The following is an 18,504-nucleotide window of genomic DNA, read 5'->3' as shown; positions in this document are numbered from 1 at the left end:
ACAGGGCGGTCTATCTGGAGAGTTTCTTTAAACACATGTCTTTCGTGTAGCGTCAACCGTGCTACGTTGTAAGCCCCCGTGAAAGGTAGGAAAATAATAATGAAGGGACAGGCATTACAAATAGGATCACTGCCAGGGTAATTTAATAATGTCTATTAGAGATTAAGTATTCACAAATGCATCAATGGCTGTAAAACTGTTCTTGTTTGTCATTTGTAGATGCTTTATTAATACACTTGAGGGGTTGGCTCCTCCTTTGCCGCTTTTTATTAATTAAAATCTGACTGGAGTTGGTTTTATTAGACACTGCAAGGGGCAAAGAATCAATACTAGATTTAATATTGCATACTCCCTTCTCACTACTTATTAATTATTAAGAAGCACCCTGGTCAGTGTGCCCCTGCAGGGTCTGATATTGTCTCCAAAGGGCAATGAAAACGAATAATGCGCTACCATATTTAGCACCTTTGTGCGCCCTTGGGCCTCTCACCGTGCTACCTATAGTCAACGTCAGTCAAGGACGGCGAACATTTTAAAATTAGGCTTACATGTGTGTTCTCAAAATACCACTCAGTGCCACATAATTACACGCCACATAATTACACTGCACTCAATGCAACATACACTCCAAATATCACTCGGTGCCACATAATTATATGCTACATATTTACACTACACTCAATGCAACATACACTACAAATACCACTCCGTGCCACATAATTACATGCCACATAATTACACTGCACTCAATGCAACATACACTACAAATACCAATCAGTGCCACATAATTACACACAACATAATTACACTGCGCTCAATGCAACATACACTCCAAATACCACTCACTGCCACATAATTACACGCCACATAATTACACTGCACTCAATGCAATATACACTCCAAATACCACTCAGTGCCACATAATTACACGCCACATAATACCACTGCACTCAATGCAACATACACTCCAAATACCACTCAGTGCCACATAATTACACGCCACATAATTACACGGCGCTCAACGCAACAAAAACTCCAAATACCACTGAGTGCCACACAATTACACGCCACAAATTACACTGTACTCAATGCAACATACACTGCAAATACCACTCAGTGCCACATAATTACACACAACATCATTACACTGCGCTCAATGCAACATACACTCCAAATACCTCTCACTGCCACATAATTACACGCCACATAATTACACTGCACTCAATGCAATATACACTCCAAATACCACTCAGTGCCACATAATTACACTCCACATAATACCACTGCACTCAATGCAACATACACTCCAAATACCACTCAGTGCCACATAATTACACTCCACATAATACCACTGCACTCAATGCAACATACATCTCCACATACCACTCAGTGCCACATAATTACACTCCACATAATACCACTGCACTCAATGCAACATACACTCCAAATACCACTCAGTGCCATATAATTACACGCCACATAATTACACAGCGCTCAACGCAACAAACACTCCAAATACCACTCAGTGCCACATAATTACACGCCACACAATTAATCTCTACTGAATACAACATGCACTCCACACAATACCACTCAGTGCCACGTAATTATATGCTACATAATTACACTGTGCTCAACGCAACATTCACTCCAAATACCACTCAGTGCCATATAATTACACGCCACATAATTACACTCTATCGCATCACCACAGCATCACCACTGCATCACCACTGCATCACTCAGCATCACTCAGCATCACTCCGCATCACTCAGCACCACCACAGCATCACTATGCACCACCACAGCATCACTGAACGCTGTCTGTGCAACCATTCAACAATTGGTTCACATATGTTCTCTCAATGTTTCAAGCTTTATTAGAAATGTCACAAAAAGATGTTAATATTTCTCTTCTGTTCTTGGATTTTCGTCACAATAAAAAACACTGAACATAATCTTCACAAAAGTTATTTACAAAAGTTTAAGCTATTGCCATTATAAATTACAACTTTTATTCAAGTATTAATTATTAAAAAAAATTAAAAACAATTGGTATTTGTAATATCAATACTTCTAAGTCACATAAAGACAACACATATTGCATTACAAATGCTATAGGTGTCCCATTTGCAAAAGTTAAAAGTATTGGCATTGTAAATGACAAAGCTATTAATTTCGCTATTTTCAAAATATCACATAAATAAAAAAAATTGTCATTTACAATACCAATAGCTCAAACTTTCCTAATGCGAGACCTATTGCATTGCAAATGCTTGTTTTGCAATTGCTGCTGCCCCGACACTATCCTAACCCGCATTGTAATACCATAGGGTGACCAGGTGTTCTGGATTTATTGGGGCAGTCACGGTTTTTAACAGCTATCCCAGCAGATTTCGGCATAATTGGCTCATGTCTCCGTTTTTAGAGAGGGTCAACTGAAAACCGTGAAAGACCCTTTTTCAGGTGTTCCAAAGTAGGACTAATTAGCAGCAGTTCTAAGTAAGTACTTGTACTAACAGGTATGATGCTTGTTGATAAGGGCTGTTCTTGGATGCTTTTCCGAATGTGTTTTCAGCGCCTGGGTGAGTGAGCGTTGGTGTTGTGTGGGAGTAAGGGCGAAGCATGGTTTGAGTAACGTATGAGGGTTACACCAAGGAATGTATGTGGGTGGTGTATTGTTCAGTTTGTTGATGCCCATCTGTCGACAGCACATCTTTTTTCGAATCCCTTGGCATCGCTCTGGTGCCACTTCCACAGACACAGGAGGTATACGAACAGGGAAGACGGACAAGGCTGGTACAATATGTGGGAAATACGACGCATTAAATGGTTAACAAGTGGATGGGTGTATGACACTACAATCTGAGTTGTGCTCCACATCTTCTGTCAGCTATTCTTCTTCCTACCGTAGTGAGCTGTGGTGGTGTTCTTTCATGTGGCTTTCATTGTGATTGTTTTATCATTTAACTAATGTCCACTGCTGTGTTATTGATGTCGACATCTCTGTGACATTTCTTTCCATGATGTCATCAAGCATGCTAATTAGCTTTCACTCTTGCGAATTTTGAAAAGTTCAGAGCACTGCACACTGAAGCACACTGTGCCATTCTCACACAGCGACACATGAGTTAGGGGGCGCAGTGTCATCATTAGGAGCCCTGCAGGTACCAGGGGTCAATATGTGAAGCGCTACAACGCCGCGCCATGGCTCGTAACACTATATAAATCCAGTTGAAGTTGCAGTGCTATACAGCACAAAGTAGAGCAGAGGCAAAACAACGCGTTTACTTTTTATTATTTTTATTAATGTCGATATTTTTACGGGAAATTCCCGTTTTTGGTTCTCTTAGTTGTGGTTCGGGTATCTGGATGGCAGGGTGGAGCGGAGGACGTGTAGTGAGTTACACTGCACATGTGGTAGCCTTTTTTAGCATTCTGTGATGCTTGTTTGCATGTTATCTTCAGGACATTACAGGTTAGCTCTCGTGCAAGAAACCTGACACTGTGCGCTGATAGGAAGAATAGAATCTAGATGAATAAAAAGTAGATCTAGCCATCTCAACGTGCAGAGAGTTGGTAGTTCTGCACTGCAGCTGCTACATGAGTCCCCAAGGACATGCCGGAAGTGCCTCTTGTTGCCCTGCACTGCAGGCTCACACTGCCTTCCAGTTTTGCTGGGTGTTCTTTTGCACATGGTGGGGTATTGCCAGCCTCACTGTGTTGGCGACAATGGTACATACTGATGTGCATTTTCACAAATGATGTACACCGTGAGCACAGGTGATGATCTCTGACATCCTGGCACGCTTTCCTCATCACACAGGGATGCCTTCTCAGTATCGGCCCAGTGGTACATACGTGCACACCAGTGTTTGCTGCCCAGCACGCCCCAGCACGTGTACAGATTTCTGTCCCATCCAGTGCTTTAAACAGGATACAACATTTCAGAAAACAGACACGCGCTTCCTGTGATTCCAGGAGATCCAACCCCACTCCTGCCTGCGTTTAAGGCCGTCATACCCCGTTCTGGCAGAAATGGCCGCCTGCCATAAAACTGCAGATTTTTATCATGCATTGCTATGTTAAAGAACAGTAGATGTGGCAGCACCCAGAATAATGTGATGCCTGGCTAAATCGTTTATAAGGTCCTAAAGGCGATTTGCAAATGCTTGTTTAGATTTGTCATGCACAGTGTTTGCACCATTCATGGTGAACATATGGTCTAAAGTTATTTTAAGGGCTTTAGACTCCTCATCAGTCATCCATTTGCTTCTTTTTCTCCGATGCATTCAACAATTGGCTTGACAGCTTGTCAGTCACACCTTTGGTAAACTCATAAGAATGCTTTAGTCTTGCTTTTCTTTCTATTTCCTACCTTGATGTATCGTTCTGCTTCTTTTAGAAAGCACTGGGGCATGAGTACTAAAGAAATCATGTGAAAAATGGATGCTACAGAAAAGCAACAATTTTTTTCAGTAGCATCCATATTTTTTTTAGTTTTTTTTTGTAGTACATTAGGGTTGACATTTATATGGTATGTTCGTTCCCAATATGCACGCCATACAAACGACAAACCTCTTGACTTTTCTGTTGATTGTTTCACATTCAACTTGTTGTATTGTGTAGTTAAATTGTTTGTATAAAGTTTTGAGGCTTTAAAAAAAAATAAGTCTTGTGCAAAAAAGTCTTTCTTCAAGCCATTTATAGGGGTGTTGTCTGTTAAATAGTTTTGCTATTGATAAAGGCATCCATTAAATGTAACACACTGTTGAGCATCTCTGACCCTTCGGTGTTCAGATATTTCAACTCCTGCTTTTATCCAGCTGTCATCATCTTAATATATATATATATATTTTTTTTATTCCACAGTTGGAAAGACATCGCTTATTACGAGGTTTATGTATGACAGTTTTGACAACACTTACCAGGTAAGATGCTCACTAAAAATCATACCAAAACACTACGCTGAAATGTAATTGTGATGTCTTGTATAAAAGTAGCTCTTCTCCTGATACGGCTCCTGGACTGCCATGCAGTGGGTTCCACATACTTCAATGTTAATGTTCTCTTAGTAGAATGTTGAATTGTCAATTGAGACAGACCTGTGTCAGTGCTGGCAGTGGCTAAAGTGTTTTGCTAAAAACATTAACCTGTTAAGAAAACACCCTTTGTGTTATTGCATACTTCACAGTACCAACTATTAGTCCATATTTCAACACATATCAAAATAATTGGCTGCTTCACTAAGGTCGAGCCTAGACTGCGCTTGCGCTGTCTCTTCAAGACCTGCTGTATATACTTTGTGGGCCTACAGCCAGCCAATTGCTTTTTATTTGTTTCTCTCATTGTCCTTAAAAATCCTTGCTTCCAAGTGGTTAATCTTTCCTATTTGTCCATCCTTTTCATCGGTTGTTCACTCCCAGAGAGCAGTGCCCCATTACTTGTAGCCTTCCACTTGTTCCATTTTAGCATCTGTTTAGGAGCTACTTTTACCTTTCTCCTAGAGCATTTCACATGAGCTCTCAATTTTTTAAGTGCCTCCCAGTTCTGTAAACAGGGCTATAAGTTTTGTACTTGATCCTCAAACAGAATTTCAGACAATGTTTTCCAGGGGCCGCTTTAATTTACTTTTTATGACTTCAAAGTGACAGGATTTCCCCATCCCACAAACCCCCTCCTGCTTCCCTGCTTCAGCCATTCCCTCTACCACTTCCCTTTCTGTGTGCGGTAAATGAGCGATTGCATAATGGGGTTTGGTGCGCGACAAAGGTATACTGTACGCCTTTTAATTCAAAATGTTTTTCGACTTTAGAATTGACTAATGGTAAAAATCAATAATTCACTTTTTATTTAATCAAGAATTCACTTTATATTACTGTACTTTGCACCAAACTGTGGGAAAATATATTTCTAAAAGGTCGGAGTAGATTGCTACGAGTGTGCATGTCATGGTGTTACTTCCTATTACAGAATTAGCATTGACTGCTTTGATACACATGGGCGTTTAACAATTGTTTAATTTTTTAGCCCACTCTTCCCCAAATCCGTTAATTTGAAATGTAATGAAACGCAGATGGCCACTACATTTGCGAACTAAAGCCTTCAGTCTTCAAGTCTTTTCTTTGTTTTCATGTCTCTCATGCAGCCCTGTGGTTGTGCAGCAGCCCTTTATCTAATAAATTTCCAGTCTTGAAAAACACAGCATCTCGTATTTCAATGTCGGTAAAGCAGCAGTTCTTATAATCTAAGTCTAGGGAGATGGCGGGCGCGAGTTTGGTGGCTAGTGATGTCGTTGTGGATGCTCTGCCTTATTGTGACTTGCGCCTCTCACACTACATTATCAACTGACTGCTGCCTTTAATGCGCTTCAGGATCGGAAACTATGAGTTCCACAATCTGCCAGTGTTGCTCGAGTTCTATAAGATCTAATGCCTGGACACCACAATACTGACCGCGACGGCCACCATGTAACGCCCAGGTTGGGATGAGGAGTGGGCAGGTAACCTCTGGGTGCTGGAGAGGGAGGACAAAGGTGGCAGGTTCCGCATCATGTGCAGCCGGGGGTAATTGTAATGGTATTTAATTAGCGCCTACTACCGCTGACATAGCGTTGTTGTTATCAGATTACCCCATGTCATCAACGACGCAGTGTTCAAACCCTGAGTGCTGGTTCATTTGTTTCCGTAGAATGAGAGTAGGACTGCTGCTTCCAGAATGCACTGTTGTAAAAGAGTCCGGGCCAGAAGCAGTGTGTTCTTGGTAACTGTCATCTGGTAGCCTTAGGTAAAAGGTTGGTGTAAGTGGTCTGCAGGGCGTCACTTAACTGTGTAGTACTTTTAGGTGAAAGCGGGCGGTCTCTGGTACAGGTTTGGCTGGAGCATGGCACTCTAATAGTTTGAAGAGGCTTTACTCTTAGCCTTTTAAGTTCGTAAAGAGTCTTGTAATGTGTTATGAATGGTGATCCCAATGATAGCAATTGAGGTAATTTGATCTCTTTTATTATAATATAAACTTCAGTCTAACTGAAGTGGGTAACATTTAGGAAACACTGGAGCTAAACCCGACAACCAATTGACAACCAGAAAATTGGGAAGGCATTGTTGTCTGGTAAAAAACAGAACATCCAGACGTACTGGTGATGCATGCAAGGAGAGCGGGTCTTCCAGTTGTCCTTGGCCCCACCAAGTAGCATGGCCATGTCAAGGAGGATCTTGCACCCTCATTGCCTAAGAAACAGAGCATTTTCAAAAGAACTTGTTTTTTACAGTTCAGGGCAGCCTTGGAAACCTAGCAGGATACCACACTTTTCAAGAGGTGCACATTTGTTCAAAATGTGATTCATACAGGAAAAGTTGAGCTTTAGTTTGTGCATAACCGGGGCATAGCACAGGTTCTAGTGCTTTACATCTTTGCCCTTTATGAGCCCCCTTCTTTAGACTGTAGCCTTTGAATTTCCGTGCAACAGGAATCTCTGGAAAGGTATTCACCCATCACTTTCACCACTGGTGAGGTTCACCCCGACTCCGAGGTCTTTTGTGTCGCCTCCACTTTGACGCTGCACTACCAACATTTCTGGTTCTTTGCTCGAACGCGGTTGGTTCAGTGACCACATTTCTCAATTTATTAGAAAGTTGCAGGGCAGCGATGGCTGTTGTCTATGTGCAATCTACAGGTTTCAAGTTCAGAACCAAAAAAGGCCTAACCAGCTTATCAGCCTCTTGGGGATGGCAACATGGCTACCATCAGTTGTGGTAACAGTTACACTTGTTATCTAAAGTGCTTAGAAATGGGTGCAAAGATGTATGAGTGTCTCAATAAAATGCAGTAAGAAGTTATCTATTTGTTGCAGTAGGGCTGTCTCCAGCTCATGCCTCCACCAGTAGTTCATGGGGATGACGAATTGCCATGAAATAATGAATGACTAGAGAGCGCATGGCTACTTGACTGCCACCCTACTCCACTCAACGCCACTCCACCCAGCTGCACTCTACATAACAACGCTACACTACACTCAATACCACTACACTCTATGCAAAGCAACTACACTCTATCCAATGGCACTCCACTCTACACAATGCCACTCCATTCAGCACCATTATGTTCAGCACCACTCTATTTATTGGCGCCCTACGCAACTCCACTCTGCACAACACCACTCTATACAACATCACTCCACGAAGCGCAATGCCACTCTATGCAGTACCACTCCACGGAACGCCACTCCACTCCATTCTGCGCAACACCACTTCATTCTGTGCAATGCCACTCCACTCTTGCAATCGACTCCACTATAGGCCACGCTGCTCTACAACACTCTACTCCAATCTACACACTTACCTTTACGTCACTCAACTCTGCTTTACACCACTCCACAACACTATAGCACTCCGCTACACTCTACTCCACTCATACAATCTACTCCACTCAACTACACCCTTTGACTATACAACACTATACATTACACTGCACAACACTACACACCATACCACTCAACTCAACTATACACCACGCTACTCCGTTACACTACACTCTACTCAACTTTAGAACACTTCACTCCTCGCCTCTTTACACCAATAACTTTCAGCCATACTGAATAGCAGCCACACTAGAGCACAACATGGCTAAAATATACTGGCAAAGCCATAGGCGAAACATATTGGCTAAGCCAATGCTTGTTTTTATTATTTCTAGCATTTTCTCCTGACTCTGACTGGTGCGCATCACAAATTAACTACTTATGTTGACATTCCACCGTCTTGCCCATGTATGTGCTCCCTACCTGGTGATATTTTCATGCTGTAACCCAGAAAGCTCCTTGGCTTGAGCTCTTGTCCATCCCACTGCGTCTGCATGTTGACTAGATCAAGACTGTGTAGCAGTTACTTAGCAACTTTTCACAGACATCTGTTTGTAAGCTTTCCCGTTGTGAATATTACATAATGCTGGAGTAGGGTATCAAGATTGAGGTTCTGACATAGATACTAGTCGAAGTAAAAAAAGAAATCTGTGACACTACTGCCGCCAACTGAAAAATGTCAACAGACATGCGTAGTAGAACACACAGATGTTTTTCTCTTTTGAAGGTGTGGTTTGTGTCTTGCTTTATTTTAGTTGAGGAACATATTAACCTCCATAAAGTGGGGTATTTCTTTCAGCTTGTGGGATTTCCATCACTTTGTTGTGTGAATACTTATCCACATCAAACTTCAGTTAAACTTAGACATCTTCAGTTAACCTCTGTTTACATGGCTAGATGTTCTTACAGTGTTTGGTGATTATTTACGTTAGAATTTTGTATGTTCGTGTTATCCATTTGTCCTTCACAAATCCACATTTCTCAACTTACATTCAGAATAGTGGTTTACTTTGATCAGATACCCACAAGGATACCTGAGGGTGCCATGTGTCATTTTGTGCTGTAGTGTTTTGTGTAAGCTTAGTTTTAGTTTTGAGTGATTTGCAGTGTACAGGAGATTTGAGTTTTTAAATGCAGAATGAATCACCTCTTACGTGTTTCTCGACTTCACCAGTAGAACCTCCTAAGAGGTGGGTAAAATGGCAATCATGCTAAAGTATGTCGAACACATCTTATTGTGTAAAGGAGATCATCACTTCTCATTCTCTGTCTTAGTACTGAAGGTCAAGCAGTTTTTGAGAGTTTACCTGAATCTGAACAACTCAGAAGGCAGACATTCTTAGTGAATATGAAATTCGCATAAGGAAGAGGGCTGTGCATTACTTACCGAGTCAGCCCTGCTCTAAACACTCTCATTTTGAAACAAGGACACTAACAGAGTGCAAGTGTTGAAGAATATATTACAGCCTCAAAGTTAGAGACCTGCAGATATACTGCTACACACGATAAAGGGTCAGAGATCAATTCACGCTCAATTGCAAATTTGGTTGAAGTTCAGTTAAAAGATGTTCTTACCTGAAGTAAGATTTAACTACAGCGACGTGTGTGTTACTTACAGTTGCTTGTGTAATTGAACTGAAGAAAGATTCATTTTACGAAATGTTCATTACAAAGTGATGAAGCTAGAACAAAAGAATGAGCGTTGCAAAATGTAAAGGATAGTTTCTCCAGGTGTGGTTTGGGAGGTCACATTGCCAGGTGTAAACATTGTCCAGCTCGGAAACTAATTTGCATGAATTGCAATAAGAAATTTTATAGAGTTCAGAAATGTCCGGTGCAAGATAGTGAAGTCTCTAATATCAGTAATGAACATCAGGATCTTGTTATTTTACAAGTAATGGCAATTGGGGGTTAAACTCCTTTCAAAAATATATTCATAATACATGGTGGGAAAGTAGTTCTGGGTAATTCTGGAACATGATGAGCACTGATATTAGATTAGGTTTATGAGGAAAAGAAGATCAAAAGTACTGTTCGGTTGGAAGAGCCTGGTATTGTTACTGGTGCATGTGGTGACCAGACTAATGAGTTAAGAGGATACTTTGATTCTTGAATAGTACTTAGACCTCACAGCGGATGGTAAAGCAGATGAACCGTTAAAGGGTAACCATGTATTAGGATGGCCTCATCAAAGGGTTTTGAGGATCATTTTGGATCCTATTGCTGATGCTCAAGTGAGAATGATTACAGTAACATAACATTAAATTAGAGCTTGAGGCAGTAAAAGGTACACAGAGATACATTAGTTAACCTTAAAGAATTGGCACACGTTTTTGATAAGTTAGGTCATTTAAAATTGTATGTTAGATAAAACTGAAATCTATTCACATACCTATAGAGAGTAAAATGAGAAACATTCCAATAGCATTAAGAGGGCTTGTCAGAATTGAACTGACCAAACCATGCAAAAAGTTGGTAGTTGGCCAGGATGAAGAACTTAATGGGTTGCTTTTGTGGTAATTGTACAAAAAAAGCCAAAAAGTTAGTTCATAGATTTAAGAGCCTTCAATAACTGATCATTCCCTTTACCTAATTGTTTCTGTGCTTGCTGGAGCTAATGAATTGATCACACTAAACTCTGCTTCATTGTACCATGAAATTGAGTTACATGAAGAGTTGTTCGGGAATTCACTGAGATTCATGTTAGAAGGCTTCAACAGGAGCATCAACTGAAGGCAGCGGCCGACAGTTTCTCACTGTATACTGCTAGAACGTCTGTAGGAAATCAGTTTATATGGTAAGCTCTCAAATGTTATGTTATTTGGAACTTGATATAGTGCATGACTCCTCCCTCTAAGGGCATCTCGGTGCGCAGACAGCAGGTCGCTGTAGTAGAAGCAGTATTTAGGTTTAAAGTATTTTTTATTGAAGCAGGGTGGGATAGGACACAAGGGGGCAGGAAACAAGTGACCCACAAGAACCGCGCACCAGTGCGCTTCATACAGCCAATACAACAATACAGTTACAATTTGTAAGAGGCTCCGTCCGACTCGGGAGCATAGCTTCAGCACCTGTGGGCACAGACAGACAACGAGGGGGAGGGGAGGGGGGGGGGGGGGCAAGGGAGGGGAGGGGAGGGATGAGGAGAGGAAAAAAAATCAGGAGGTAAGGAACAAAAGAAAGAACGAATGGGGAAGAGAAAAAAAAAAGGGGGGGGGGGGGTTAAGGGAGGAGAAACAACCCCGCTCCAAAAAACCTACCTAACCAAACTAAACCCCCAACTACCATACCCCGACCCACCCCCTGTACTGTGCCAGCATCTACAGTCTCCGCCACTGTGAACTCTCTATGAATCTCTGCTATGCAACACCAACCCCACCCACTCAGGCAGGCGGGTCCGGCGGCGGCGTCAGCCTCAACAACCGAAGATATCTAGGGCAGGTAATCTCTCGAAACTCGGAACATAACAGGCTGTGAAAGGGCTCCCACAATTCCTCAAAGGTATCAGTATCCCCCAGGGCTACTAAGGACATCTTTTCCATTCCAAGAACATGCCATAATCTGTGCAGCCAACCAACTACAGAGGGAAGTGTTGTAGTGCGCCAGTGTATGAGAATATTCTGCACCGCTGATCCCAGCGCAATTGCGATCTGTCTACCCCTCTTGGACCTAAGGGGATACATCAACCCATTCGGCAACCCTAACAGGACATAGGCCGGGAACCTAGGCAGTTCTATCCCAAAGCATTTGTCCACCTCGCTCAGGACCTCTTCCCAGTACGGAGCCAGCAGGGGGCAATCCCATAGTATGTGTGTTAGTGTACCAGTGTTGCCACAGTTGCGCCAGCACGTCCCTGGTATCGCCCTGTCCATCTCGTGCAGTTTCTCCGGAGTGCGGTACCAGTAGGTCGAGATTTTAGTAAAGGTCTCTGTAAGACCCGTGTGGTAGGCCGAGTGGCGCGCGCGGTAGGAGATGTGGTCCCATTCTTTATGACTCAGTTCGCGCCCGAGCTCTCGCTCCCATCGTTCCCGACCAGGGTTGTGAATGTGAAATGAGGGGGGCTGCAGCATTCTATACAGGTCCGAGATCAGTTTGGCGTCCGACGTGCGAGTAATTAACCAACGCTCATACTCCGTGATTTCCCTGTGTGCCGCGTCGCGCACTTGGGGTTGTAATGCCCAGTGGCGCGCCTGCATGTATTGCATGCGTTCCGTCTCGGGGAGGCCATAATCCCTCTGCAAGTCCTGGAAGGAGACAACTCCCTCGGGGGAATACAAGTGGTATAGAGTGCAGCAGCGGGCCACCCGCCAGCGCTCATAGGCTCCCTGTTCCAGCCCCGGGCCGAAGTCCGGGTTGCCAATGAGCGACGTGAAGGGAGAGGGGAAGGTAGTCAACTCGCATCTGGCAGCCACCGAGTCCCACGTCTGGAGCGGGACCCGCGTCACCAAAGACGCGTAAAGATTGGGGGGCCGATGGGCCCGCCTCAAGAATGGTACTTCCTGCAGCGTCCTGCCCGCCACCGCCTGATCTTGGAACAACCAGTGTTTATCAGATTCCCACCGGCTCCATTCCACGAGGTATCGGAGCTGAGCGGCCTGAAAATATTTTCGTAAATCCGGTATCCCCAGCCCTCCGGATTCCGGTGAGAGCATAGCGATGCCCCTCTTGATCCTCGGCCTACGGCCCTGCCACACGAATCGCGCAATGGCAGTCTGAGTCTCCGCGAGCCACCCCGCAGGAGGGTGGAGCGGTAATGCTCTGAAGAGGTAAAGCACCTGAGGCAGAAGGGTCATCTTCACTGCGGCCACCCTACCCAGTAGCGACAGCGTGCCTTTATCCCACCGGCCCAGTTCCTCCTTGATTTTTGTGCCTAGAGCTGCGTAATTGGCCTTAACCATCTCCGGGAGTGAGGGCGCCAGCAGGATCCCCAAATACGGGATCCGGTCCTTGGACCAGCTCAGAGGGTAAAGCCTCTGTAGTTCCACTCTAGTGGCAGCAGAGAGCGAGATGTCCTGGGCGGCCGACTTACCCAGGTTCACCTTAAAGCCCGCCACGTCAGCGAATAAGTTCAGTTCCTCCACACAGGCCGGTAGCGATCTCCGCGGGTCATCCAGCGTCAGAATGACATCGTCCGCGTACAGGCTAATCGCGTGGCGAAACCCGCCCATCTGGACACCGATAATGTCAGGGTTCTGCCTAACCCTCTGGGCAAATGGCTCCATGTACAAGGCAAAGAGCAAAGGGGAGAGCGGGCATCCCTGTCTCGTGCCCCGTTCAATGGGGAAGGGTCGAGAGCTGCCGCCGTTCACCCGGACCACCGCAGATGGGAACCGGTAGCAGTTAAAGATCAGGTGACGAAACTTCTCCCCTATCCCAAATTTGCTCAGGACTTTCTCAAGGTAGGGCCAGTGCACCCTGTCAAAAGCTTTCTCCGCGTCTATGGACAGGAGCATCCTCTCTCCAGGGATCCTAGAAGCCTTCTCGAGAATGTGTGTCACCCTCTTCGTATTATCTACCGTTTGCCTACCGGGCACGAAGCCCGCTTGGTCCGAGTCAACCATGCCGGGAAGATGCAACGCCAGGCGTGCAGCTAAGATACTGGTGAACACCTTCAAATTGGTGTTCAGCAGCGAAATGGGACGATAGGACCCACAGGCGGTCCTGTCCTTGCCCGGCTTAGGGATCACTGAGACCGTGGCCTGGAGAAATTCGGAGGGGATGGCTCCCGGTTCTGCGAAGGAGTTAAAGAGGCGAGTCAGCAGAGGTGCCAGTTCCTGACAGAAGGTTTTGTAAAACAGCGGGATGAAGCCATCCGGACCCGGGGCCTTGCCCAGTTTGAGCCGGGATATCGCCGTTACCACCTCCTCGATACGTATGTCACGCTCCAGATACTGAGCCTGATCCTGTGTCAGCGACGGGAGCGGAACCGAGTCCAGGTAGTCCCCCTCAGCCTGGGCCGAAGGGGGCTCCCCGGAGTAGAGGTCCGCATAAAAGCCGCGGAAGACATCCGCTATGTGTTCGTCGGTCGTGACTCTGCCTCCGGCCGGGTCCAGCAGTTCCTTCACTCGGTGCTGCTGGTGCTGCACCCTGAGTTTGTTAGCCAGGAGCCGCCCACACCGATCGCCCCCTGTGTAATATTTGTGCTTCAGGCGGAGCACCGCGTACTCCGCCCGGTCCGTGTCTAAGGCTGCCAGGAGCTTCCGTGCCGCCTTCAGCTGCCTCCACACCCTGGGGGCCCCTGTCCTGTGATGAACCTGCTCCAGCTCCCTCACCTGCTGGGTGAGCTCATCTCTCTTAAGTTGCCGGTCCCTATTCTCGGCAGCAGAAATCGCGATAAATTCGCCTCGGAGCACGGCCTTAAGGGCCGCCCACTGTGTCGCGCGGGAGGTATCCCCATTATCGTTCACGGTCTGAAAAGCCAAAATGGCCGCCCTGATCTGATCCACCACCGACCGCCTATGCAAAAGCGTATCTCGAAGCCTCCAAACCCCCCTCGACCGAGCCACCGGCGGAAGAGTGAAAGCGCCCTCAACTGGAGCGTGGTCAGAAAGAGAAAGGACCCCCATGTCTGCATTCGAAGCCAAAAGGAGCAGCGGGCCCGACACCAGAAGGTGGTCTAAGCGCGCATAAGATCTATGGGCGTGTGAGAAATAAGAGTATGCGCGAGTGGTGGGGTGGAGGCAGCGCCACATGTCATGCAGGTCCAGCTCCGCAAGTCGAGTTCGAATCGAGCCCGAAAGCTCACCCAACTGCTGGCGCCGCTGCACAGACCTATCCTGCGCCGCGTCAAAAACCAGATTCAAATCACCCCCCAACACTATGTGCCTATCAGAGGTGAATGCAACGTCGTCCAAGGCCCTGTGTAAGAATTGGTCCTGATGATCATTGGGGCAATAAACGGAGCCTACAGTCAGTGCTAAGCCCCCCACCTTGATTCTATATACCAGGAGTCTTCCTTTCTGCTCCGCCACCTTGCTCACAACCTCGCCCCTGAACCTTCTAGAAAACAAAATGGCCACCCCTGCCGTCTTGGAAGTGCTAGAGGAGAATAGCTGTGTGGGGAATTTGGGGGTTCGCATCCGCGAGCAGTCCTTAGCCAGCAAGTGGGTCTCCTGCAACAGGCAGATATCCGCTTGTGAGTTTTCCAACAGGGATAACACTGCCCGCCGCTTAACCGGATTATTCAGCCCCTTCACATTGAGAGTAAGCACCTTAAGAGCCATCAAAGAGAGAGTTCAGGGAGCACATATCAAAGGGCAAAGCCCCGTCAGCAAACACAGAAGGCACCCTTCGAGACCTCAAAACAGAGCAACATTGAAGCAACCATTGGCACAGTACAGTCCCCGAACCCCAACACCCCACGACCAAAACCCCCCCCCCCGCCCCTACACCAGCAAATCCACACCACCCCCCGCTACTGGCCCCCCCTCTAGGTCCCAAAATCAAAACAGCTGCCCGTCCGCCCCAACTCCTTCCCCCGCTTCTCAAACTTTTCAACAAAGACATTGTCCCAGTCCGGCCCAAAACGGGCAAGGCCGTGGAAAGTCAGTCTAGTGGACGTCCAGCCACCTCCTTCAGCACTCGCCCTTCCTCCCGTGCCACCCCCCGAAACCCCGCACCTGCAGTAAGAATGAGCTAAAGTAGACTCCCCCCCGGAGTGAGTTCAGGCCGTCAAGGCCACTTCGCCATTCGCCGCCACTCTGGAGGCCTCCTGGATGGCAGCCGCCATTTCAGCCCGGATTGCAGGCGAGCCCGGGCGCTCCGCCGGGGGAGAGGCCCCCCCCTCAGCTCGTTGCCAGCCGTTACGAGTGCTGCGCCTCCGTCGCGGGGCCGGGGTATCCGTGTCCGTTGCAGTGAGGCCCAGCACCGCGCAAACATCTTGAAGGGACCGAAGTTGATGTAAGACACCGTTCCATCTGAAGATCAGGCGGAAGGGGTGCCCCCAGGAGTACTGCGTCTCATGCTCTCGAAGGAAGTCCGTAGCGATCTTGAAGGATTTCCTCTTCTGTAACGTGACTGTGGATAAGTCCTGAAACAGAGTCACAGGATGGTCCCGGAATCGAAAAGGCTGCTGCCCTCGTGCCTCACGGAGGATCCGCTCCTTCAGAGGAAAGTTCGGGAGGAAGGCCAATATGTCCGGAGCGGGCGCCGTGGCTCTGCGGGGGCGACCCACCCGATGTGCCCGGTCAATGCGAATCCGAAAGTCCTCCGGCTCTCCCAGGATCGCTCGGAAGAGGGCCACCAGATATGCCGTCACGTCTTCACCCTCCTCACCAGACGGCACTCCGCGGACCCGTATGTTGTTCCGCCTGGACCGATTTTCAAGGTCCTCGGCGTGGGCCTGTAGCTCGATCTGTTGCTCCCGGAGCCGTAGGACCTCTTGCTGCAGATGGGTGATCTCCTCATCCCTGGAGTGGCCCGCTTCCTCCACTGTGTTCACCCGATCCCCCAGGGAGTCCATCTCTCTTCTCACTTCGCGGACCTCCCCGGCCACTTCCTGCTTGAGTGCTTGGAAGTCTTCCCGCAGGGAGCTAAACAGGGACTCGAGAAAGGACCTCGTCACCGGGGGCTCTCCACCTTCTGCCCCCCTGGTTGGTGCCGGGGAGGTCGCGGCCGGTTGAGCACCTCCGCTGCGCAGGGCGCCCCGTCCCAGCATTTCCGGCAAGGTCCGGTCGCCTCCCCGCTGTCCCCTGGCATTCGACATTGTAGAGCAATAACGGACACTGAGGCTCACTGAACAGCAGAGAAAGCAGCTATATGCCAGCCGGGAGTGGTCCACGCAAAGAGCACCAGAAGGGACGAGCTGCCCGGCCGAGCTCCACAAAATGGCCGCTCAGTAGTGTCGTAGGGACAATGCCCAAGATGGAGACCCTCTCTCCTTCTCCGATCCGAGAACCAGAAATCCGGCACGGGGGCTAAGTCACAATGCAACAGTCACCAGGGTCCTCTGCTTCAGGGAGAGATCAGCCTCGGGAGACTCGGTCCTCAATTCCGCACAGATAACCAGCCGAGGCGACCTCCTCCAGCAGGCCTCGTCAAGCCCCGGGCTGGCGTAGCGAGGTGGCGCCGACTCCGCCACCGCTCCGCACCTCCGCTCCGCTCCGCTCCGTACAGCCGCTGCTGGACAGCTCCGAGCCGCACGCGGAGCCGTCGCCGAATCCCACTCCAACAGCACATGCACCACAGCGGGCTTCACACCTCAGAGGCCGGTCGCCCCGTCGCGCTCCGAGGGTCGGGAGACTCGCGGCTTCCAGCTCTCACTCGGGTCGTACAGCGGGGTCCGACCTGGGCTGCACCGGCCAAAATCTCGTCCCCGACGGCGCAAACCAGGCTCAGCAGGCTCTCCACACCTCCACCGCAAGTACCAGGCTCAGTGGCCGCGTGATCCGGGGGGAAATCGGCGGTTCCGAGCGGTGCAGGAGTTCAGGGGTCCGGGAGCCCTCGGCAAGTGCGACCGCTCAGCCCGCCATCTTGGCCACGCCCCCCAGAAGCAGTATTTAGAACAACCAGGTCTTAAGATGCTTTTTGAATTCAGCTATGCTTGGGCACATGCAGATAGTCCGAGGAAGTTTGTTCCAATGGAGAGGCTAAAAGGCATGGCCTCCATATTTAGCCATGTGGATCCTTCTGAGGCACAGAAACGAATAGCTGCTTGATCACAGGTTCCTGCTTACAACATAAGGAATGAGCCTGTTTTGTAGGTATTTTAGACCTGAGCCTGACAAAGATTTGTATGTTATGCTGAGCAGTTTAAACAGCGATTTCTTGCGAATCAGGAGCCAATGTAAGGCTCTGGGTGTGGGGGAAAATGGAGTCCTTGGAGGCAGATTGTTTTTTGCTTTTTTTAAACAGATTTTATTGTCATTTATCAATCAGCAAAATACAGATACATTTTCATCCAGACAGTAATGATCCACAAATCCCCATGTGCGATCCGTTCCAGTGAGTTCGTACGTCCCTCTTCCCAGTCTCTGCTTATCCTACGACTGACTACTACGGTATATAATGTTTGCTATTCTGGATTCTCATCAGTGTTAACAGCCTAACAGTACCACCCCCCTTACTACTCACCCCCTCCCCTGCTCCTGCCAACCTCCTTGCCACGTTAACTCTTGCTGCGTACATTGTCTGGGTCCCATTCATAC

The 18,504-nt window shown here is 47.6% G+C and overlaps 1 protein-coding gene across 6 annotated transcripts in view; it reads left to right on the top strand.

Annotated features, from left to right (window-relative positions):
• Positions 1 to 18,504, top strand: part of RAB41 (RAB41, member RAS oncogene family) — a 438,287-nt gene that overhangs the window by 96,528 nt on the left and 323,255 nt on the right. For all 6 annotated transcript variants that reach the window (XR_015295286.1, XR_015295287.1, XM_086918322.1 and 3 more), the window contains exon 2: positions 4,873 to 4,931. Coding sequence is in view for 4 of the 6 variants with exons in the window: in XM_086918322.1 (XP_086774448.1) it covers positions 4,873 to 4,931 (59 nt within the window). In the remaining 2 variants the exon portion in view is untranslated. The remainder of the gene's footprint in view (positions 1 to 4,872; positions 4,932 to 18,504) is intronic.

This window comes from Lissotriton vulgaris, chromosome 4_1 (genome assembly GCF_964263255.1).
Source record: "Lissotriton vulgaris chromosome 4_1, aLisVul1.2, whole genome shotgun sequence".
NCBI lineage: Eukaryota > Metazoa > Chordata > Amphibia > Caudata > Salamandridae > Lissotriton > Lissotriton vulgaris.
The sequence above is the reverse complement of the archived record's forward strand: the minus strand, read 5'-3'. Positions and strand labels throughout refer to the sequence as shown.